Source organism: Phodopus roborovskii, unplaced genomic scaffold, assembly GCF_943737965.1.
Source record: "Phodopus roborovskii unplaced genomic scaffold, PHOROB, whole genome shotgun sequence".
NCBI lineage: Eukaryota > Metazoa > Chordata > Mammalia > Rodentia > Cricetidae > Phodopus > Phodopus roborovskii.
The window spans coordinates 12470675-12494309 of record NW_026126563.1 but is presented as its reverse complement, the minus strand read 5'-3'; the positions used below and the strand labels follow the sequence as shown (position 1 = coordinate 12494309).

Sequence of the window (23635 nt, the reverse complement as noted above, 5' to 3'; positions counted from 1 at the left end):
TTTGAATGTGTGATTGTGAAAGTAAAGAGCGGAGAAATGACAGCACTCAGTAAATCAAAGAGCAGGACCATGGAAGACCAGTCCCTGGGCCCAGATGGAAGAGAGAGACTTTCACACCCTGTGGAGGATGCGTCTCTCTTTCACTGTCCTCTTACTAGAGAGTAGGCTTTGTTGAGGGTTGGATCTTGTTAAGAGTACACACTGGAAGGAGGAAGAGAAGGACCGGAAAGAAAAGGAGGCTGAAAATGTCTAGAGTGGCCTGTGACGGATAGTGTGCTTCTGTGGCTGGTGTAGCTCTGCCTTACCACGTACCTAGCATTCACGAGGCCCTGGGCTCCATCTCCAGCACAAAAAAAAAAAAAAAAAAAAAAAGTGGGGGAGACCTGGAAGGGGGGGGGTAGGAGAGAAAAATGAAACCCACAAAACAGTAACTAAAAAGTTTGAGAGCTCCTTTGGCCCCCATAATCTCCTTCGCCTTTCTTAATGGCTGGGTCTAATTCCCTCCTATCTATCTCCAGAGAGGAGCTGCCAGGGAGGCTGCTGTGAGACACTGGGATTCTTTTTTTGAGAAGCCTCAAGATTGCTATCTTGGCCCTGCAGAAGATGCTGGAGTCTGCTCCTGGCATTTGAAAGGGGGGCAGAACGAGGAATGTCTCCTCTTCAAAGGCACCAAGAGCCAGCAAAGGGTCCATGTTTGTCTCACCCCTCACCCTCTTCCCTACCATAATGCAATAAAGGGAAGTCCTGGTGCTGTGACAGCTCTGCAAGCAGCTGCCCTCTCCAGAGAGTTCATTTAGTTCAGTACAGGGGCCGTTAGGTCACGCATGAAGTTGAGATTTGGTGCAGTGTATGTGAGGGTGTTAGTAACACATCATACAACTTAGCATGTGCCGGAATTACTAAAGCCAAGGCTTTAGTCTTTGCAATGACCCCAAAAGGGAGTTCCTCCTCCTCTTTCCCCTCTCCTCTCCTTTCTTTTCCTTCCTTCTATCCTTTCTTTCCTTAAGTAGTTCATTGCATTTATGTATGTGCCCACACATGCACATAAGTCACAGCATATAGGTGGAGGTCCGAGGAAATGTTGTGGGAGTTATGAGATTTGAGTATCTTAGTGTGTCCTAATGAAAGTCAGGTCATTGGTTTATCTGGTTAGCAAACACCTTCGCCCTTAGAGCTCCCCCACCCCCTCTCCATTTGTTTTTTTGGAGACAGGATCTTACTGGGCAGCTTTGGCTGGTGTGAGAATCATATAATCCCCCTGCCTCAGCCTCTGAGCACAGTGAATACAGGCACGCATAGTCCTTACACCCTGCTTGGTGTTTTAACTTTCTTTTACTCAAGAGTGGACTGGCTCAGAGAAGTTGGGTACACTTGTCATCCTCACACAGGCAATAGAGGGTGGCAGATATTAGGATCAAGTCCTGGGCTGGCCCAGTGTCTCTTAGAAATCCCCTAAGTTCATGAGCTAGAGGAACTTGCAACTTTCCAAACCCACTTTGCAGACCAGAGGACGACTGCAACCTGAGTGCCCTTTCAGAGAAAGCCACGGAGTTGCTTGTGGGACTTGGCCTAACTGACTGCATAGAGGTGCCAACCCCCTAGACTGCAAACACTTCCGAGCTTGAAGCAGCCTCTTCTATTTCTTTCTTCTCCCTGCAAAGCATGCTCAGTGGCAGGAAGCTGGAGGGCTGTGCAGTGGGAGACAAACCCTTTGGTCCTAATTCCCTGCATATTTGCAACATAGCTGAATGGAAAGGTCATATTTCTGAGTAGTAAGTTTTCTTGGTCACTCCCCCATCATTGACTCAAGGATGGCATTTGTAATTTAGCAAATCTTTCAAAACTCATTTTTTAAAAACTGGCCTTTCTTCCTTTCTTCTTCCTTTCTTTTTCTATATCTTTTTATCAATCCTGCCTGGCCTTAAAGTAAAAGCGCAAATGCTACCCAACAGGGAGGAAGGGCTCAGAACAGACATGGGTCTAGATCCCATAATTCATTGGGTCTGCACTCCTGGGATGCCAGACACATCCAAGGAGACCTCGGTCTAGTTCACCCTAGGGGGCTGGAAATCTATGTCTCCTTCTTGGGAGCAGAATGTCCCTTTTTCTCCCTTTTCAGAGGCTGCATTACATAAAGAGGGTGTTTGGGAAGGAAACTGTTTGAAGGGATAGGAAAAGGGGTACCTGGAAGCTCACACCCCAGCATATGGTGACACTCAGAATGAGTCCAGCATCTGCCAGAGAGTAGACTGATGGACAGACAAGTCCTGCCCATTGCCCACCTCCCCGCAACCTCTGTCAGCCCTATTTCAAAGCACTAGAAAACCCAAAGACATGTCTGACCACCCCAGCTGCCTCCCCAGAGAGTGAAGCCTGAGAAGTAGGGCCACTGGCTTCACCCTCTGAGAGGTGGGTGGTGATTCTGGCTAGCACAAGCCCTGGGCTTCAAGTAGCCATGCTGGCTGTGATTAATCATTACTCTAAATACTGCATTTGGCCAAACCAACCTTGGAAAGTCTACACCCTTCTGGGTTCAAGCCCAGGGTGCAGACCCATCACCATTTCTACGGGAGGGGGGTCAGAAGCTCTGCTTGTGACCCCAGGAAACGAGGGGTGCTTTTCTGCTCCTACAGTGAACCATGGCGAAGGTAGATGGGCATGATTGGGCTTTGTCTTTAATGCTTAGTATTAAAATAATAATAATAATAATAATAATAATAATAATAATAATAAAGGCAGGACAAGGCTATACTTGTAATCTCAGTACTCCACAGCGTAAATGGGCTTCTTAATTGGTCTAGATAATAACAATCCAGGGTCAGATATGGAGGGAACTGAGACTTGAGGATCATGAGTTTGAGGCCAGCCTACTATACATAATGAGACACTGTGTCTGCCTCAAAGGAAAAGGGGAGCAAAGTTAAATGCTACTTTGGATTTCCTTGGCCTCGGTTCTTCTGGAGCTTGGCAGGAATATTTTAGTTCCCACTGCTCGTGGACCTCAGGCCCGGGACCCTAGATATTGCCTCGGTTGTAGCCACAGGTCCCAGTGGACCTTTGCGTTCTGATCTCAGGGTGTCGGATGGATGGATGCAAGCAGGCTGGAGAGGGAGGCCGGCGCCAGCGTGGAATTTCTTATCGGGATTCGAGAGCAGCCAGCTTCTTCGGTCGTTTAAGCGATCCCAGAGAGACACCTTTCGATCTTTTGTCAGACGTCTTGTCCTTTAATAGCTAAATTTATTTGGTTTAAAGCGGCGATGGGGAGGGAAGATCTTTCGTCGGTCATTGGGTGGCCCAGATAACAAGCTTTAAGAGCGAGAGAGAGAGGGAAGAAGAAAGTAAAAAGGTTAATGGCCGAGGGTGGGCCTCAGGCGCCCAGCGTGGGGCTTTTACGGGCGACCCTTCCTGGCTACTCCCTTATCGCCACCCCGACTTACTGCTGCCTAAGAAGTACATTAAGTCGCGTAAACAGCGCGCAGAGAGGGAGGCCGCTGCGGTGACCTTTTGGGCAGGCGCGAGCCCACCTCGGCGGCGCTGAGTTGGCCGGGGTCACCCGGGGCTGGGCGCACGCGGGGCAGAGTCCCTCGTGTAGCTTGATTCCCACCGCTGGGGACTGCGTCAGCCTGAATCCTCAGGCCAAGTGGGAGGGCGGCCGACACCCGGAATTGGGGCGACCTTCGCTCCTCCACCGCCACCTGATCCAGTCTGTCGCGGTTTTGTTTGTTTATAGGAAATTAAGAATAAAAGGGAGGGAGGGAAAGGAAAAAGCAGGCTTAAAAGAAAGGAAAAGGAAGGGAGCACCAGCGAGGAAGGGAAGGGAGGCAAGCAGGGTACCCTGGTTGAGGGCTGGCTTTCCCAAAGGGAGCATGGCCCAAGCCCTGGCCTGGGCCACTGGAGAGAATGGGGGGAGCCAAGACGACCTGTACAGTTGGGTGAAAGAGCCCCCGAGAGACAGTAAGAAACCAACGAGGCTTTACACATGCGTATTTCCTTTTCTTTTTAGAATGCGGGGGAACTGAACCCACATCCTTGCACAAAAAGTGACTTACCAGTGAGGTATAGCCTCAACCTGATATTTTTAAATCTGAAGGTCAAACCATGTTTAAGATAGAAATTGCTTATTGCTTGTGTCTCCCTCCGCCCTTCCCTCCCCAACTTCTGACTCGACGTTGGAGCAAACAGAAGCTTCGTGAAATGACAAGACAATGAGCTTGAGTTTGCAAGGCCAAAGGTGTACAGCAACAGGCATCCAGGCCCAGGTCTGCGGTGCCCCCGGAAGTCGCGCCGCACTGAGTCCCCCAAACACCCCTTCCGTTTCAGCTACAGAGCCCCCGCCCCCTGCCCAATTGGCTGCTGTGTTCTAGTTGAAAGGCGACTGGTAGTGTGGCCCGGCCCAAATAAATGAGCCCAGGGGAACAGGCGGCGGCGCCCCAGAACCAGTCCTTTTTCGGGGTAGGAATAGAGTTTGGTGCGGAGGGCCTGCTCCCACAGCCGAAATAGTTCCCCGCGAAACGATTTCGTTCAAGATCAGCAAATCCGGCGAGGGAAGACAGGAGGAGCAAGAGGAAAGGCATTGAAAAGAAAGAGAAACAAAAGAAAGCAGAAAAAGACTACAAAGCAACCTTTCGGAGCTATCTGGGGCATGATGGGGGCCGTCTCCAACTCTTGGGGTTCCCCCTAGTTTGGGGTGCTTCTCTTCCCTCGGCACCCTGGACTTTGGGGCCTTCCGTTCCCCTGGAGCGTCTAGCCTGAGGCCAGTAGGGACGGCTTTGAAAAGTGCTTTTGCCGCGGGGGTGTTGTTGACAGAGTCAGTGAGTCCGAAAAAAGCAAACCCGCGTCTCCAGGCAGCTCAGGTTTTTGTCTTAGTCAACCGGACAGGTTAAAAGCAGTTTTATTTTTACATGAACTGTCATGAGAAATTATTTCCCTAACCCATTTCTCGTTCAGAAAGCCAGTCTTTTTTTTTTTTTTTTTTTTTTTTTTAAGGTGAATTTTGTGGCCCTGAAAGAAAAAGCAATGACCTATCTTCCTCTTTGTTTGGGGACACTCCTAAAATAATTGGGAATGTGGATGATAAAATTACGAGTCGGTTCCCGAGCCCCTAGAGCCCGATCGTTGTCGAATCTGTCAATATGGGGCGGCTTTTCACCTCTGGCCCAGCGGCGCCAGCGCCGGGACCAGTGTGTTCCCCAGGCTCGGCTGCTTAGCTGCGTCCGGAAGGCAGGACCAGTGTGGGGGTTTGCGATTGTCCCAGGAAATTTACGCAGGATAACCCTGAACTTTCAAATAATTATAATCATAATAATCAAATAAAACTCGGGACAAGAATCAGGCTCGCACTGGGGTCGATCTTCCTTAGCCTTGAAGGCCGTTCACAGCCAGGACGCCAAATTTAGTTAGCCACTGTAAAAATTGTTTGCTAGAGAAAACTTGAGACATTATTTCCCAACAATTGGATTTGAAGGAAAAACGATGTCCAGAGTTTTAATGAATTGCTTACAAATGATCTTGGCAGAATCCAGTTCGCTTAAAAGTTTGGTCAGAACTTACCGAACAACCCAAAGCAAACCGCTGGAACCTACGGTGGGAATTGGGCCGGCCAATGCCAGTCTCATGTGGTAGTAAGTTTCGATCGAACACGGGTTAAAATTTAAAGCCTCCGAATCCTACTCCAGCCGCCAGCCTCTCCATTCCAGAGTTTTCTATCTTCAGCCTTTCAGAAGGCAGCCACACTGAAGTCACAGTGACTTGGGGGTGGGCGCCCAAAAAGGAACGCGGTAAAAGTGACGCAGTTAGATAAGAGTGGTCAGTAGCAGGTTTAAAATTCAGAAGTGTTTGGCCGCAATTTACAACGAAGAATGAAAACGCAGAATTCTCTCTAACTTCCTGGATTCGGAGTCCCCCTCCCCCTCCCCAGCAAGTTCTGCCCCTTCTCCGCCAGCGCACAGGTACAGTTCAAGGAAACGACCTCTTCGCAGCGAGGTCTCGCACCTTCTCGAAATCGTATTTTACAGCGCACCCATGTATTCATGTTCAACTCTGCTTGGACCGCTCTCCTTTCTCCAACTGGAAAAAAAAAAACAGAAAATAAATATCAAACGAAACTGAAATAACAGAGACAAAAGCAGCCGCAGTGCTTTCAGTAAGAGCTATAGAAAACATTGACTTTGATTTACCTGGGGCGTGTGTGTAAAAATCCATTCCAATAAGAGAGTTCCTCCTGTCCAGTTAGTTCCCCTTCTGCAGCCTTCCAGTGTCCAGCTTGTCGGAAGAAATCCTTTTTGTGAGCACGAAGGAACAAGACGTATATCACTGCTGCTGCCTGGGACGAGCTGTGCGCCACTCGCTGCTGACAGATCGGCACTGATAACCCCGCCAATGTTCATTTCCAGTCCTTGGCCCGCTAAGGGCCCTATCAGTTTGTACACAGTTGTGATAACCATTTGGAGGGAGCGACTAAGGGGTGTGTGTGTGTGAGAGCGAGAGACTTGGGGGGCGGGGGTGGAGAACCGGTGTTTCTCTCTGGGACCCGAGCATATACCCTGTTCCTTTCCAACGCGTTTATTTATGAGTTACCTGACGTTTTGGAAAAACTTAGAGCCAACGGGACAACCAGACTGGCGTCCAGGGACACCAGTGTTTAAATCCCGTGCCGGCCACCAGCGTCTCATAGATTTAACCTTTCCGTACACCACGACCCAAAGGTTAGCTGGGGAATGTCGCCCTGAGCTCTACAAAACCTCCCAGGAATTTAGTGTGTGTGTTAAGAGCTGGCGAGGTAGGAGTGGGCACAAGGGTGGCTTTCCCAGATGACACCCTGGATCCCAAATGGCCGGCATAACCTGAGCATCCTGAAATAGAGTGGAGAAAGTTTAAGGTCGGTCACAAGCAACCGCGCGGGGAGGAGGGGTTTAATTTGAAGGGGGAGTTGGGAGGGTCACTTGGGCACTTTCTGCACTGACTTTAGAGGCGCGCTGACCTGGGAGGTGGCGCGTCCGTTTGCGGCGCGGTCAGTGCGGGGCTACAAAGATCCAGCTCCTCCCGTGCCAAGTTTCCCTTCTGCCGTGTGTGTGTGTGTGTGTGTGTGTGTGTGTGTGAGAGAGAGAGAGAGAGAGAGAGAGAGAGAGAGAGAGAGAGAGAGAGAGAGAGAGAGAGAGAGAGAGAGAGAGACCGGGGACCCAAGGGTGTGTTCCACTGCTGGATGAATATGGGTCGCTAGCCAGGTCAGGCATGCTGCTGCCTCTGCCCGTCTCCTCGTGTCCCCGAGCTGGGCGCCCCCTGGGTGGACTCGCCCCCACCCAGGGGACAGGGTTTGCGGCTCAGCCCACGCCCGCGGGCTGCCTAGCACTTATTGTCTGCTAGGGCTGCTCACTCCCCTCCCCCTCGCCGTCCCCTCCCCACCCGCTTTTTTTCTCCTCCCCCTCGATCCCTCCTCCTCTTCACCTCCGCACCCAGCAGCCTGGAGAGAGCAGTTCCGACCCACAGCCTGGCACCCTTCGGCGAGCGCTGTTTGTTTAGGGCTCGGTGAGTCCAATCAGGAGCGCAGGCTGCAGTTTTCCGGCAGAGCAGTGAGAGGCGCCTCCTCTCTCCTTTTTATTCACCAGCAGCCTCTGGCAGACCCCGGACTCGCGCTCTCCCGCCGGCGCCCTCGGCCTCACTCCGCGCCTGGGAGCACCCTCCGCCGCCGCCGCGGCCGTTCTTCGCGCTCGTCGCTCTCCCGAGGTTCGGCTGCTTCCTCTTTTGTTTGTCCGCTCTTCTTCCTCCTTCCCCTAACAGTCGCAGGCTCTTGGGCCTCCAGCTCTCCGGCCTTTCTCCGGCCGCGATCGGCTCGGAGGGTGTTCCCCTCCTTCGCTCCTGGAGGATTTCAGGGAATCCCAGGTTCCCGGGGTACTCCGGGCCAGCCCTGCCACCCCCTAATGCTTATCTGCCCGCAGCCTTATCTCCGAGTTATCTGAGCGCCAAGGGGCGGGAGCCCGTAGTCCAGTGGGCAGAGAAACTTATTTCTTGCTATCTTGCCTGGGTCTGTGTGTGGGCATTAATTTTAGTGTGGCTATCTCCGATGAGCCCTGGTGATTTGGGAAAGCAGCCTGGCAGAGGCCTGCCCGGCTCCCCACCCCCTCAAGTCTCCCTGTCATTCTTCCTGCTCTCCCCTTTGGGGTGGCCTCGGCTCTGGGGCGGTCTCACCCCCTCCCCCTGTGCGTTTCCCCCTCCTTTTCTCTGTGCTCTGCTCCACCCTACTATGTTCAATTCCGGAATGATCTGGCCTTTCCCCCCGCTGGGGTTGACCACGGGGTGGCCCGGCCGGCGTGAGCGCGCACGCTGGTGCCTTTGACGCGATCTGTACCTAAGGTGTGCCGTCGGCCGGCCTGGACTCGGTTGGGCGTGAGGCTTTCTTTGCTCGGTGGGTTTCCGGCACTACTTCCCAAGCCCAGAGCGTCTGCCCGGGTGTCCCATGTTTTCTGAGCTGGTGCTTTTTTTCTGGAGTTCGCGTTGGATCTGGTCAGCGAGGACCGGGAAGCTCAGAGAAAAAGAGGCGGTTTCGTTTTCGGAGACAGGTTGCCTTTGCTAGCTATTTTCACGCGGGAAACTCTCACGGAGGCATCCCAGGAGAGGGGCACCTACCAGGAGAGGGGCAGGATGCGACAGTACTGACATGAAGTTTTTCGTGTCATCCGGCCAGGGTTAGCCAAGCTGGGACAGAAGGAAAACCTCGGCCAGCTTTGTGGTCACTCCCGGGATCTGGCGCGCTTTGAGAGAAGGGTGCTGTCGATGGGTGGTCTGGGAGGGCGCAGGGACGGCCGTCCTGGGTGACAGAGGAGGGCACCCCGGTCGTCGACAACCCTGCGGTTGCTCCACAGGTCCCACTTCCCGTTTCCTTACCCCGTAAACACTGGGGAGACTCGGCATCTTTAAGGGATGCCCCGGGCTGGGAGATGGAAAGGCAGTGAAGCTTGTTGGTAGACTGTCCATGCTTTTGGCAAACCCACTTTATCTCTCTTCCTGTCTCTTTCCTCAATCCCACCCCAGGAGACAAAAGTCAGATTGGAGCAGCGCCGGACAGTGGATGGCCTTGACTGACGGCGGCTGGTGCCTGCCGAAGCGTTTCGTGGCTGCTGCTGCGGACACCGGTGACTCTGGGGCCTTTCCAGCGCGGGAGCCCTCCTCCCCGCCTTCCCCGATCTCTTCCTCGTCTTCCTCCTGCTCCCGGGGCGGGGATCGCGGTCCCTGCGGCGCCAGCAACTGCGGGACGCCGCAGCTCGACACCGAGGCGGTGGCGGGACCTCCGGGCCGCTCGCTGTTGCTCAACCCCTACGCCTCGCATCCCTTCGCGGCTGCCCACGGACCTTCGGCGCCCGGGGTCCCTGGCCCCGGGAGCGCCCTGTCTAGTTGGGAGGACTTGTTGCTCTTTACCGAACTCGACCAGGCCGCGACCGCCAGCAAGCTGCTGTGGCCCAGCCGGGGCGCCAAGCTGAGCCCCTTCGCGCCCGAGCAGCCCGAGGAAATGTACCAGACCCTCGCCGCCCTGTCCAGCCAGGGGCCGGCCGCTTACGACGGCGCGCCCGGCGGATTCGTGCACTCCGCGGCGGCGGCGGCAGCGGCGGCGGCGGCGGCGGCCAGCTCTCCCGTCTACGTCCCCACCACGCGCGTGGGGTCCATGCTGCCCGGGCTGCCGTACCTGCAAGGGGCGAGCAGCGGGCCCAACAACCACGCGGGTGGCGCGGGAGCTCCCCCCGGCTGGCCCCAGGCCTCGGCCGACAGCCCCCCGTACGGCGGGGGCGGCGCAGCGGGCGGCGGGGCGGCGGGGCCCGGAGGTGCGGGCTCGGCCTCGGCTCACGCCTCGGCGCGCTTCCCCTACTCGCCTAGCCCGCCCATGACCAACGGCGGCGCGCGGGACCCCGGGGGCTACGTGGCTGCGGGCAGCGGGGGAGCGGGCGGCGTGAGTGGCGGCGGCGGCAGCCTGGCGGCCATGGGCGGCAGGGAGCACCAGTACAGCTCGTTGTCCGCGGCTCGGCAGCTGAACGGGACGTACCATCACCATCATCACCATCATCCCACTTACTCGCCCTACATGGGGGCTCCGCTGACGCCTGCCTGGCCAGCCGGACCCTTCGAAACGCCCGTGCTGCACAGCTTACAGAGCCGCGCGGGAGCCCCGCTCCCGGTGCCACGAGGCCCCAGCGCAGGTAAGGACCGCGCCGCGGGGTGGAGGAGGTGTGTGTGGGTCAGGGATGCTGGGGCGCAAGCCGGTCTGAAAAAGCTGTCCACCTGTCCCCGGGAAAGGTTTTAAGTCAGTAGCAGGACACTAAGGCTAGCAGCGATGCTCTGGGGGTACTCGTGTCCGGGAAAGAGGGTGAATGCGTATCTGTTACCTCAGGGCCTTGGGGAGGGTAGTTAAGCAATTGAGAAAGCATGTCTTTTAGATACGTGGGGTCGGTCGGAGCTCCGCCTGTGTCCTGCTTTGGGTGAGTAGGACTGGGTGCGTTTGAAATATTGGACTCTTGATCAGAGAGGCACGTGGGCATATTCAACCTCACCTGATTCAGTGCTAGGTGAGGAGCTTCTTTGGACGAGAGGATGGAAATGGGACACCCAAAACCCTAAGATCCAGGTGTCTACTTGGCGTCCCGTCCAGGTCACCCTCAAACAATGGCGGAGGCGGGGGTGGGGGGGGTGGAGGATGAGAAAGATCCCCAACCATATGTATCCCTAAGGATAGCCAGTGGACCTATCCACTTGGCAGCCTTTCAGGCTTGGCATCTGTTGCTTGGGTTTCTGTGATAGCTTTCCCACTTTGGGGAGAGAGAACCTTCAGAGTTTAGGACAAACAAGTTCAGCGCACTCTTCTGTGTAGGAACTATTTAAGTGTAAAGTGAGAAAATAAAATCATCAGCTACCTTGGAAAGACATTACTTCCTTATTTTGTAAAGTGGCCCCGCTGTTAGCTGTTAGCAGGGGCAACTGTGAGCCAGGCTTGATTTCTTCCCTCGACTATCCAGTTTTAAGCCCCTGAGTTCATCTGTAGGCTCCCTCTCCTGGGGTTTCCGCCCATTTGATAACTTTTCTTATAAGGGGGGGGGGGAAATGTAACTTTTTTGAGGGTAGTTGGTCCAAACTGTCCTTCCCACGAATCTTTTGCATTATTTAGGGGCCCCTCCCCACTTCTGTTTAGGGACTGTCCTTGCAGGGCCCCTGGACGGTTAGACTGAGTGGGAGTTGCTTAGCTCGTGTGTGTTCAGAAAACCTAGTGTCTTGAGAGTGGAGACTCTGATCTCAGGCGCCCTTGGCCTTGCTGAGAGGCAGGGTAGTGTGCGGGGGACTCTAGTTGCCCTCCTTCTTACTCCTGCAGCTTTACTGCTAAGAGAGGCTTGGGGAGGACCTTGTTGCTGGGCCCTGGTGGCTGGGGGCCATCACCCTTCCTACTATATAAAAGCTATGTTTGGCTCCCAATGGTAGAGTCACAGAGACTAAAATTCCTCAAATGATGAGAAGAGAGTTGTGGTTTGGGTGTGAAGCTTTTGTCTGGAGGTAGGTAGGGAATCCCAAAGAGTTTATGGGGGCAGGATGCCTGCTGCTAGAGTCCACTCCACTGCTCTCCAAATTCCTATTCTGTAGGCTGGAGCCATGTCACTTGACTGAGATAGCTCATGAACAGGCAGAGTGCCTTCTTTAGATGTTGACAGCAATGGGTTCCATTGGGAAATGCAGTTACAGGCACCCTTTGAATGTAGCCTATATTTTCCTCGATCACCCCCCCCCCCATCACCCAGTCTCAAGGCTCAGTGTGTTTCTCAAGAGGAGTGAAGGGATTTGGTGAGCATACAGGTTTTATAGTCTGCTAAGAAAAGCAGCAACTAAAGCACAATTGGGTAGGAGGGTGGCTCCAAGTTTGATCACCTTGATAGCACCCCCTCCCTGTGTAGTCCTTGGATAGCCTTGGATTTGCAGCCATCTTCCTGTCTTTGCAATCATCATTATTATCCTTTATTATTTAGTATTAGTTCAAACCACATTTGGAGGTAGACTCTTAAGTTTGAGCAAACACCAAGGCTAAAACTTGAGTGTTGTGCTTTCTAACCCTCCACAGCCTGGTGGACTGATCTAAATAGCTTACCCTGAGATGAGATGAGGTCCTCAAGGCCCAGTCCCTTGGCCTCTCTAAGCCCCCACTGAGCAGAGCTCCAGTCTTTGGCTCCAGGAATCACACCTGATTGGAGTCTGTCACTTCCCAGGAGCTCCCCAAGAAACCACTTAGGACAGAGGTGCCAACCTCCAGCAAATCAGATTTTATAATTGCAGCGTATTTTCTTTTGTCATTTTAGAATTATTGCTGTCTGGCCCTTGCCGAGAGACAGAAAAGGAACCAGAATTTTATTTAGTTAAAAAAAAAAAAAAAAGCTTTTTAGAACTTGAAATTTTATTTCTGGGGCTCCCCAGGACTATGTTATACCTAGGGTGTCCACATTCTCCAGGGACCCTAGCCCATTGTTCCTAGCCCAGTGAAGGAGGCCAGACCTAGGGTTAGGTATTCCAGGGAATGCTCCACTCTAGAAGAGGTGCTCTCTGATAGGTAACATTTTAAAGTCAACAGCAAAGACAAATGCCTTGTTTAACTTCAGTGTCCTTGAAGTCCTGAGTATTTTACTGATTACTGTGGTCAATAGTGGCTTTTAGGGCGGAGAAGAATAAATCTTTGTGATGTGTTTTAAGTTCCAGTGTCCCCAGGATAACTTTGAACTCACTTTGTGGGATGTTAGCTTCCTTTAAATCTAAGACATAACTCTAGAAATGAAGGACACTTTTTTTTTGGGTAAGGTAAAAATTAATGTTGAAAGCATTTTAATGCTAAAACCACATTTAAATATCTTTACCACATTACCGACTGTAGACACAAACTATGAACATCAGGGGAGTGAGGCTTACAGAGATCTGGCAGAATACTCTTCAAATAAAAGGCTAAAGTGCAATGTTTATTCAATTTCATAATGACTCAACTGCTCCTAGAAGAATCCCAACCAAGAACATTCAAACCCTCTGTAACAGAAAGGGATCACACAGTAGGTAACATCTGTTTTCACAAAGTCTATATGTAATATAATTTAATTTTAGATGACCGATGTTATTTCATGTTTAAAAAATAGCAAATGTTATCATTTCTGTTCAGATTATTGTTTGATTTGTTTTTAATTAGCTTTAGGTTAATTTCAAAAACTAACCACATAATCTGAAAGATGGAAACCTGTATTTAAAATACACAGTCTGCTATGAAAAGAACCATAAAGCCATTTAAAAAATAGATTTTAGATAGAAATCAGAATATTTCGGTTTTAGACCCTCATGAAATGAAAATAAAATGTAGTTTCCAAGCCTTTTCCTTCCTCAAGAAAAACCTTCATTTTCTTATTCATAACTATAATTGATATGAATGCTACAAGCAGTCTTTTTAATGTTTTTAAATTATAATTAATTAATACAAATGTTAAGAACAATATTTTTAAATTTTTTTTTAAGATAAAAAAACCGTTAAGAAGTGTGATAGGCACTTTTAAAACTACTTAGGATAACAATAACTGGGCAGTGAGTCTCGGCTATTTGTGAGTTTTAGGGAAGGTCAGTAATCAGTGAATATTGCACGATTGGGTTTGGCAAGCTCCATTTTATATTAGTACGATCCAGTTTTACCTTACACAGTCGGGAAGAGCAGTAAGGCCACCCGACTGACCGTTCTCCAGATACGTCATTTTTAGGGTCTCTGACTTCGCTGGGGTTTTTCTACCGGATTGGAGTGTAGGACAGTGGTTAGCTGATCTAAGGCGACCAAGGCCAGGACTTGGGGAGCCTGGGGTGGTGTCTCCAGCTTCTGGTGAACGCGGGGCGGGCGACCTCACCGATCTCTGGTCCTCGCTCTCCCTACAGACCTGCTGGAGGATCTGTCCGAGAGCCGCGAGTGCGTGAACTGCGGCTCCATCCAGACGCCACTGTGGCGACGAGATGGCACAGGCCACTACCTGTGCAATGCGTGCGGCCTCTACAGCAAGATGAACGGCCTCAGCCGGCCCCTCATCAAGCCGCAGAAGCGCGTGGTGAGTGTCACCGCAGGGTGCAGACCTGCGGCACCTCCACTACCCACCTCCTCCTCCCGCGCCAGAACTACCCCTTCCCCAAGAGAAAGAACCCCGCCGGCCTTTCCAAAGGCAACAAGGGAAATCGTGGCTGGTAACAGCCTCCTTTCCGCTCTGTACCAAGGGTGGAAAACAACGCTGGGCAAACTAGAGTTTGCTGCTGAATTGCCTGCCTCCTTGGCGTCTGTACCACCTTTTTACTTTTCAGTTTAGAAAAAAAAAAAAAAAAATGAAATTACACATATTCTTGGACAGTGTACAGAGAGAATACTGAAGAAATTGGGGCCGCAGGTACCATCCCCAGAACAAGGGAAGGCGACTCTCTGGGCAGATTTGAGAAAGCAAGCTCCCTTTCAATTCCCGAACAGCCAAAGGAGAAGAAAGGCATGACCCACTCCTCCATGCATGGTCAGTGCAGCCCTGCCTTGCCAGCCTCTCTGGGCCCAATGCCCTTCCTGACAGAGCCGGATTCCTCTGCCTTTTAAATTGCCCTGAGTATGGTGAAAATGTGTCTGGTCAAATAGTTATTTTGAAATCTGGCTGTTGCAAAGAATGGCACAGACAGAGCTTGAACTTCTAAAATTGTCTACTTTACCGATTCTAACATGTTTACCAATTTTAAAATAAGGATGGGGAGTTCTTAATTGTTTTGTGATTAAACTTTTTGTCATTTGTTGAGACATTTAAAGATGAAATGGGAAAAAAAAAGGAAGAAAGCTTTCGTGAACCGCTTCTTAAGGCTAACGTTTGTCTAGCCACAACTGATAGTGTTCTAAATGCCATTTAAAGTAGATGCTTTGCAATTAGATGCCAGACATCTTAAGGACCCAGGTAATTTATTTAATTGTTATACTCTAATTAGCAGAACAAACGTTATGCATGTTGTTTGTGTTAACTAGATTAGAGCGAAATTGCATCACAAGGTAAGTCTGACACCTTAAGGAAAGGCAATTAGTTTTATGATTGTTTTCTTTTTAATGTATTTAAAATAAAGTAGCTAAGGTTAATTTAAGTGGAATGTGTTTTAAGCTCCTTACAATTTCCCCAGTTTAGGGTTTTCTTTACATGGTATTCTTAAATTCAGGATGTGACCAACTCACTGGCTTTCATAACCCTTATGTATTTTATTAAGAAGAAAGTAATCAGAAAATATTCCAAGGAAGCTCTTGCCTTCACTTACCAGACAAAGCATGAACAATGAAACATTGCTTTCTGGAGTTAAGGGTTTATTCGTGCAGAGTCCTAGCTGAGCTCTGAAAGGTAATATATTTTTTTTCCAAGTTTGAGCAAAACCTTTGTACATGTTGAATTACAAATTTGATCAACTAGTAATCGTATTTAGGTAGTGCCATTTATTTCACACACTTACCAGTAAAAATTGTTACCCACAAGAAAAACAATTTAAATGTTTGTGAATAGATTAGTTTTCTTTCTGTGGCAGGTGTCTTGGCAGTAACCAAGGTCAGCCAATATGCTTTGTGAATGAGTAATAAATGATACCAATTGTAGGTGTGTCACTATCAATTAGTTCTCCTTGAGGGCTTATAGTTTTGGTGGCTTAGTTCTCAGAAACAGAATATTGAACCCCAGTTTGTTAAGACAGCAGGACAGAACCAATCACTGTGAATTTGAACTTGTAATACATTACAAAATAAGCGATTTATGGTGTAGCTTGAATTCCTTGTTGGTGAGGAATAGAACTGAGCTCGCCCTGTTAAAGGAGCTTTTATAACCCTCACCTTCATTTCACATTTATGGAGACTGCCTTCACTTATGATCCGCGGTTGACAGTCATAAAGCTCTTTGTTATAATTCTGATAACAAGTTCGCTCCACATTGGCTCCAAATTCCACTGGAGCCTTTCATAAATGGCTCGTTTATAAACGGACCGTCCTGCCCCTGTACTAATGTCATATTTATGGAGAGGAGTGCTCACCTGCAACTTTTTTCTCTCTAACCCAAAGAAGGTGGAGTGAAAAGCAGCCATTGGTGTCTTAAGGTTTTGTTGAGATTTTTTGTTGTTTTTGTTTTTAGCAAAGCAATTTCTCTAGTAGTTCTATCAGCCAACATGTTCATTTTCACCAAATCTTGGGAATTATTAGCTCTAAGTTTTTAAGAAATGTTTCAGGGCTACAGGGTCCACGAAAGTGCCTCTGATCTACACAGCGATTGTAAAGGATACTACTAACCTAACAGGACAGGTATGAGCTAGAAATGCAAAATGCTGTTTGATCATTTATATTTGTCTTCAAAGAACTTGGAAACCTGGTTCTCTGACCCATGAATATCCAATATGTACCCAACATATCCTTCTATTCTCCTCCTCCTCCTCTTTTTCTCTTTGAGATAGGGTTTCTCTGTGTAGCCTTAGTTGTTCTGGAGCTCGAATGCCTGTGCCTCCTAAGTGCTGGGATTAGAGGGTTTCCACTGCCCTGCTCTTCCTCTGTTCTTCATAATTGTTTATCAAATGAGTTGTTATTTTTCTTTCTGAAATGAATTGAAACTAGCAACACCTTGAGTTTTGTCACTTAATATTTGCTTTGATTCCCATATTTTCAATTAATGTATTTGTATATATTAACATGTAAGATGTGGCATTAGTGCAACTTGATTTTATTAATTTTAAACAGTTTATCTGTTTTTCTTGCCTTTCTGGAAGAGGGTTATATTTTCACTGCCCTCCCCACCCTTATGTGGGATTTGGAGGAAATATGTTCCTTCGAGAATTTTAGGATCATAAAGGTTAGCATTAGACGCAGCTTGCCCTTGTGATACCAATTAACTATTTATATGAAGAAAAATTGGGACTGTCAACCTTACCGTACACAAGGCAGGGTTAACATTAAAAGATGTTGTCCAATGAGTTTGTATCTTTGATAAAACAGATACAACAGAATTCAGACACCAGGACGACCATTCCAGGTGTATTTCTTCACTCACTCAGATCCTCAGCTTTTTCTTTCTTTATTTTTATTTTTTTCTAGACAGGTTTTCTCTAGGCTAGGCTGACCTAGAACTCAGAGACTGACTGCCCCTGCTTCTCTGGTGCTGAGAATAAAGGTCTGTGGGATCAGGCACACTATGCAAAACAGATTTCTGGTTCAAAAAGGTTTACCTAGTTGCAAATTTTGTTCTGAAGGGACATTTAAATGTATAACTAACTGGGAATGTGTTCTCTTTTTGAAGATAGGTACACACTGTACATACAAAAGCATTAAAATATGTAAAATCATGTTTCTTTACTTAGTCTTATGTGCTGTTTTCTAGCCTTCATCCCGGCGGCTTGGATTATCCTGTGCTAACTGTCACACAACAACCACCACCTTATGGCGTAGAAATGCCGAGGGTGAACCTGTGTGCAATGCTTGCGGACTCTATATGAAACTCCATGGGGTATGCCATTTGATCCGTTTATGAATACGTACATTTACTATCGGAACTGCATGTTTTCCATTGTAATGCAGAATCAGCAAGCGAATAAAAGGTATCAAAGGGTATGACAGTGGAAAATTGAGAGTGTATTGTGTGTGCACTGCATTGAAGCCCAAGCTGCTATCAACTGTAACGTGGGCCAGTCATATCAGCCACCGAGGGGCCAATAAATAAAATGCTCAACTGATTAATGTGACACTGACCGGTGTTTTTTTTTTTAGTGAAACATCTTGATTTTAGAAAATCATCTGCTCGCAGTGCCCTGTAATCTCTGCTCTCACTGAAATCCTTTGGGTTCCATATTTTCCTCATTCCCCTCCAAGTCTAACTGGATCACAGAGTTAAGTTTATGAATAAAAACTAAGTAAGAAAAGAAAGAAAGGAAGAGAGAAAGAAAGAAAGAAAGAAAGAAAGAAAGAAAGAAAAAGAAAGAAAGAAAGAAGGAATGAAGCAGGTGTGGTGGTGCATGCCTTTAGTACAAGATAGCCAGGGCTACACAGAGAAACCTTATTTATATCAAGAAGAAAAGAAAAAAGGAAATGTAAGAATGTAAAAGGTACACTTTAGAAGTGATGATACGAAGCGATTACTTCAGATCTTAAGGTTTAAGAAACGTGGTGGGGATTTTTGTCTGAAGAAGTTATATCTGATGTCTTCAGTCTGTATTTCATTGAAGGACTGTGGAGGCTATTATAAATCTCAATCTTAGGTTGGTTTTGAGACAAGGTCTCATTCTATAGCCTAGGCTGACTTCGAATTCACTTGCCCAGGTTGCTGCAACCCTCTGCCTTAGCCAGCCTTCCTGAGTGCCAGACTTCTCGGCATTAGCCACTGGCCTGCCTAATAATGGCTCATTTTACAAGGAAATAAACTGTTGTAGGGAGAAGGTATTTTATCTCTTTTAAGTAAGGATATTAAAAGGAAATATTCATAAATAAATATTTCATTTATAAGTTATTTCAGATAATATTCATGCAGTTGAAAATATAAATTGTCCATGGTAAACGACATTTTCCCTTGAAAGAATCTTTTTTTTGGGGGGGGGAGTGTAAATCTTTATGCATTTAGAATATGTATGTAATATTTACACACACTAATAAATATCAACATATATATGGATATATATATGGATGAATTTACAATAAAGTCTTTCATTAGTTTAAAGCTGGAGATGTGGCTCAGTGTCCTTTCCTAGCTTACCTCAGCCCTTAGCACTGAGAAAATGACGCATCTCCTGTGTGGTACTGGAGATGGAACCCAAGGCCTCACGTAGCCAAGCAACTGTTCCACTACTGAGTTTTATCCCAGGTTCTTTGAAGGAAGGGCTTTCAGTACTAAAATCTTTCAGTACTAGTTTCCTTCAGTATAATATACTTAGGTCTTTTGTGAACGTTTTTTAGGTGCCTCGACCACTTGCTATGAAAAAGGAAGGGATTCAAACCAGGAAACGAAAACCTAAAAACATAAATAAGTCAAAGGCTTGCTCTGGTGAGTATAATAAAATGCCGACCTTATCTGGCAAGTATTTTCCAGCTTTGACAGCAGAGGTAGATGTCCTCATGGCTTGTCTCTTGCAGGTAACAGCAGTAACTCTGTTCCTATGACTCCAACTTCCTCCTCTTCTAATTCAGATGACTGTACCAAAAACACATCTCCTTCAACACAACCGACAGCCTCAGGGGTAAGTGAAACAGCCAGGGCTCAGGAGAAGACTTTACAGTATCTTACATTTTATCTTATCAGCAGTGTAATAATCTGAACCAACACCTTGGTGAACTGGTCCCGAAGAACAGTTTTTAGAGTAAATTATGTTTGAATGTCAACAAAACGGCACTTAAGTACTTTACAAACCTCTTAATTAAGATGCAACATTTTTAGTGGTTAGATCAGTCTAAGAAGTGTGGAAAAGACTGGGATTGATTGTAGTCTCTATCAACTCCAGCTTTAGGTTTTCAGAGCCACAGAAGGCAAAGGTCTTGGGGCTGTGGTCCTGCTTTTTCTGTAACCTGTGCCCGCTTGCTGGGAGAACTTGCTGCCTTCCAGGGGCTATTAATTCTGAAGCATTATTTCAGCACCATGACAAATGATGCCTGCTGTTTTCTCTCCAGTGATGGGAACTCAGTTTTACTCAACGTTTCCCCCCACTTTATAAAGTCTCTAATCCCCTGGCCTCCCTCAGACCTCAGTCTGCGTACACGGAGGGGGGGGGGGACGATGACGATGACGACGACGACTTTCAGGCAGGACAGGAGATACACCTTCAGCCCTCACGTGGAACTCTAAGCCAAGCCCTTCCTTTTCAGCCAGGACTAGACTAGCTGTAGGCTATGTTTAGTTTGGCCATGGGTTGTTTAGGGTACTTCCGAAATTCTGCAGATTTCTAAGCCCCACCCTGGATTTTTTTAGTCAAAATTTCTGGGTGTGGGGCCTAGAAATTTGTGTTTCCATACAACAGGCGCTGGTGAAACTGAAAGCTGCCCTGGAGGTGTTTGGGGACAGCAAGTGGACTTTCTGTTTTGGTCTTACCACAGTCACAAGTCCAAATTAACATATTTAAAACAGTACTGCATAGTGTCTCTTTGTGGACCAAATTCCTTTAATGCAAACAGATTTAAATAATCAAGCATTATCCTATACATATGCCACTGTCAAAGAGTTAAGCAAATTGTAACTGGCTTATAACGCTTTCCTGTAAATATCTGTTGAATGGACATAGTTGGAGACTGTAACGCTAAAGGTAGCAAAGCTTTTATCTGTGGCACAGAACTCTATTTAGATCATGCCTCCATGTGTGCACGGGAGTGTGTGCACGGGAGCGTGTCTGAATGCATGCACACACATATCTGTGTATATGTGTGGGATATTCATGTGTCCACATGTATGTATGCTATCGCACACATGTGGAAATCAGTAGACAGCTTTGTGGAGTTCATTCTCTCTCCCTTTGTGTGGGTTTGATGGTAGAATTCAGGCAGCCAGGCTCTCAGCAGGCAATTTTACCTGCGGAGCCACTTCTGGCTCCTGTATAAATTAAACTGGAGTATTGCATGGAACTCTAATCATATCAAGTGGTAAATAGATTTTGTTAACTTGCTGGGAAATGGAAGGCTAAGATTACTTACACCTGTTTCTCCTCCTACCCCCCAGTCCTCAGATTATGTAGCTAAATGAGGCAAAATGATGTCTTGTTTTTTCTGGGGTACTAAGTAGCAGCCAGGTTTGGGACCACTGTCTTATTCGAGGTTTCTGTGTTTGCTTAGGGAACAGTGCTGTTGTGGATGGAGTCAGGTTTGCTCTGTGCTCTTAATATATCCAGTCTGTTGCAAAGAAACCAAAAAAGGAGCCTAAAGTGACTGGATGAGGGTCCTAGGGACTGGGTTGCTTCTAGGCTTGCTGTTAGTGGCTTGGGCCCTTAAGAGGAGAGACTAGCTTCTTAGATGGAGACCAGGAGGCAGAGAAGTAAGGGGTTTTAGTGGGGACACCTGAGAGGCTCTTTATTTACAAGGCTGCAGACCTGCATGCAAGCTCTAAGCCCTGAAACCTTCATGGGACCTGGGAGCCTGTGGCAGCTGCTGGGGTTGGAGCTGGTTGACAGCCCTAGTTGGGGTTGGTTGCTCTTGACCAGCCTCCTGTGGAGAGTACCAGGCTTGCATTAGGCTCTCTTTTATGGCAACCCTACCATAGCTGTCCCCATCAGCTGCTCCTGACTTGGCTGTGAGGAATCAGTACCTGGCAGCTGCTGAACTAACTGTTGGCCACCTTTGGATATTTATTGTTTTACTTAAAGAGGAGGCTAGGGTGCTTTCTCCAGATTATTCCCAAGGAGCACTCACCTCTCGGTCCCTTAGCACTTTCCAGTACCTTCTCTGGCTGTGCTGAACTTGTATTTGTGTGTGTGTGTGTGTGTGTGTGTGTGTGTGACACTGTGGCAGCTGAGCCTCTGGACAGGATGCTGGGAATGACCTGTGAACAAGCTGGCAGAAGCTTGACATTAGAAATGTGTCTTTTTCCCAGCTGGGTTGTGTGTCTGTTGGTAAGCAGCTACCTGTGACTGATCCACTGCAGATCAGAAACATTCTGGTTGAAGAGAACATGGGATTCCCCATACAAGGCTGTCTGGTGTTACATGTCTTCACTGGCGTAGGGCACAGATCTCCAAAGAGTGGATCGATCGCCTCTATTGGTTTCCATTGCTGCCTGTGAGGATGGATGTAGTGGAAAGTTCAGTGTGTGTGTGGTGGAGATCGGAACGAGACAATTGGACTATGATGGAGGGAGATACCAGGCAGTCTCCATAGATGATGGAGCTGGAGCCACAGTCCCTCTACTGAGTGAGGATGGAAAGGGCGTGTCTGCCTCTCTTTAGTGGTCCTGAGTTACATGAGAAGTCAAATACTGTCACTGGGGTGCAGCACCCCACCCCCACCCGTCTTCTCCTTAGTGTCACTTTAGGAACCTGTGGTGGCAGAACTGCTGGCATTTCTAGCTGACTTCTTGCCTGTGGGCCGTTTACATGGGCATCAGTTTCCTGGGGGCTCTTGGCCAAGGGTCCTTAGGACCAAGGGAACCAAGGGGCAGTGAGGCTGTCTTGTCTACTGCTGTAAATGCGAGCTAGACCCCAGGTCCTTTCCCAGCATCCTCTGCCACTCTGAGATACTTAATGTAACTCATTGTTGCTGTGTTCCTGCTGTGTATGTGCCTATGCCATGGTGAGGTGGTCATGGGCCTATCAGAGCACAGCTTTGGGGAGCCACTTCTCTCCCCCTTGGGGTTCTAGAGATCACACTGGGAAGACAGGCTTGTGTGGCCCGCAGTTTTCCAGCTGGCCATCTTAACTGCCCAATCTTTACTTTTTTTTTTTTTTTTTTTTACTAAGTTTTGAATCCAGGCCTTTGTGGATGCTAGGCAAGTGTTAATATACTGTATGATGTCCCCAACCCTTTTAAAATGTGGCTAACCATCAATTTAACAAAAAAAAAAAAAAAAAAAAAAAATGTTTGTTGAGGCAGGGCCTCATTATGTAGCCATGACTGTGCTAAAACTCCCTGTGTAGACCAGGCTGACCTTGAACTCCCAGAGATCCACCTCCCAAGTGTTGGAATTAAAGGTGTGGGCCACCATGTCTGGCCTTTAAAATGTGTTTGTCATCTTCCTAAGTTGCCAGGCTGCCCTTGAACTCTGTCTCCCAGGCAAGCCTTCAGAATGCCACCAGTCCTGGCTCGGCCAAACCTGTCTTCCCAGCGAGCACAGTGCTAGGAAATCACTCGAGCTCCGAGGCTCCCTTTTGTTCATTCATTCCCATCTTGATTTGTGTGCTTTAATGAACCCTTTGTCTGGGAGAATCAGAGAGACTTCTGTGAGTCATCCAGTCATAGTCCAGTCACTCTATGACTCGGTTTCTCCTTGTGGGAAGTTGCACTGGTGTGAGATGCATGGACCGAAGGGAGGAGGAGGCAGGGGTTTCCTATCCAGTACTGGGGAGACTCCCTTGTGTGCAGCTTGGCATTGACGAGAGTACACATCTCTGTGAGTTCGAGACCAGCCTGGTCTTCAAGAGCTAGTTCCAGGACAGGCTCCAAAGCCACAGAGAAACCCTTGTCTCTAAAAACCAAAAAACAAAACAAGAATTATTTTGGCTAGGTGTAGGGGCACACACCTTTAATCCTAGTACTCAGGAGGCAAAGGTGGCAGATCTGAGTTTGAGAGTGAGTTCTAGGATAACCAGTGCTACACACAGAAACCCTGTCTCACCCCCCCACACACACACAAAAACAAAACAAAACCACCCCCCACAAACCCCAAACTAAAACAAAACAATTCCAGTTGTTGGCTGAGTTATGTAGACTCTTTCATTACTTTTATTTGGGGTAAGATGTTAACATGTTTTTAACCTGTTCAGTTTCAGTGATTGTTTAGAGACTTACTACATCCTGTAAATAATAATAGCCTTTTCTCTCCTCTGACTTAAAATGCTAACACAGGAAAATAATACTGTGTGTGCACACATCTGTGACACCCATCCGCTTAGAGTGGAGACCCATACCTGTAACCTCAAACCTTCAGACATTGAGGCAGGAGATTGT

General features: G+C 48.2%; 1 protein-coding gene and 1 long non-coding RNA gene across 4 annotated transcripts in view; one reads left to right on the top strand and one right to left on the bottom strand.

Annotated features, from left to right (window-relative positions):
- Nucleotides 1-5913: 5913 nt before the first annotated feature.
- Nucleotides 5914-7586, bottom strand: LOC127234940 (uncharacterized). The gene is made up of 3 exons (XR_007835663.1): nt 7444-7586; nt 6177-6277; nt 5914-6066 (listed from the first exon to the last, which is right to left on the bottom strand). It is a non-coding gene; the product is annotated as an uncharacterized LOC127234940 (long non-coding RNA).
- An 80-nt stretch (nt 7587-7666) lies between these two features.
- Gata6 (GATA binding protein 6) overlaps nt 7667-23635 on the top strand; it is a 32500-nt gene continuing 16531 nt past the window's right edge. Inside the window, exons 1-6 of one of the 3 annotated variants that reach the window (XM_051202030.1) lie at nt 7667-7722; nt 9028-10184; nt 13915-14081; nt 17388-17513; nt 18953-19040; nt 19130-19233. In XM_051202030.1, the coding sequence (XP_051057987.1) occupies nt 9065-10184; nt 13915-14081; nt 17388-17513; nt 18953-19040; nt 19130-19233 (1605 nt within the window). In that variant the 5' untranslated portion in view covers nt 7667-7722; nt 9028-9064. Of the gene's footprint in view, nt 7723-8280; nt 8350-8439; nt 8556-9027; nt 10185-13914; nt 14082-17387; nt 17514-18952; nt 19041-19129; nt 19234-23635 lie in introns of those variants that run through there. The other 2 variants (XM_051202031.1, XM_051202033.1) reach the window with 2 other exon arrangements.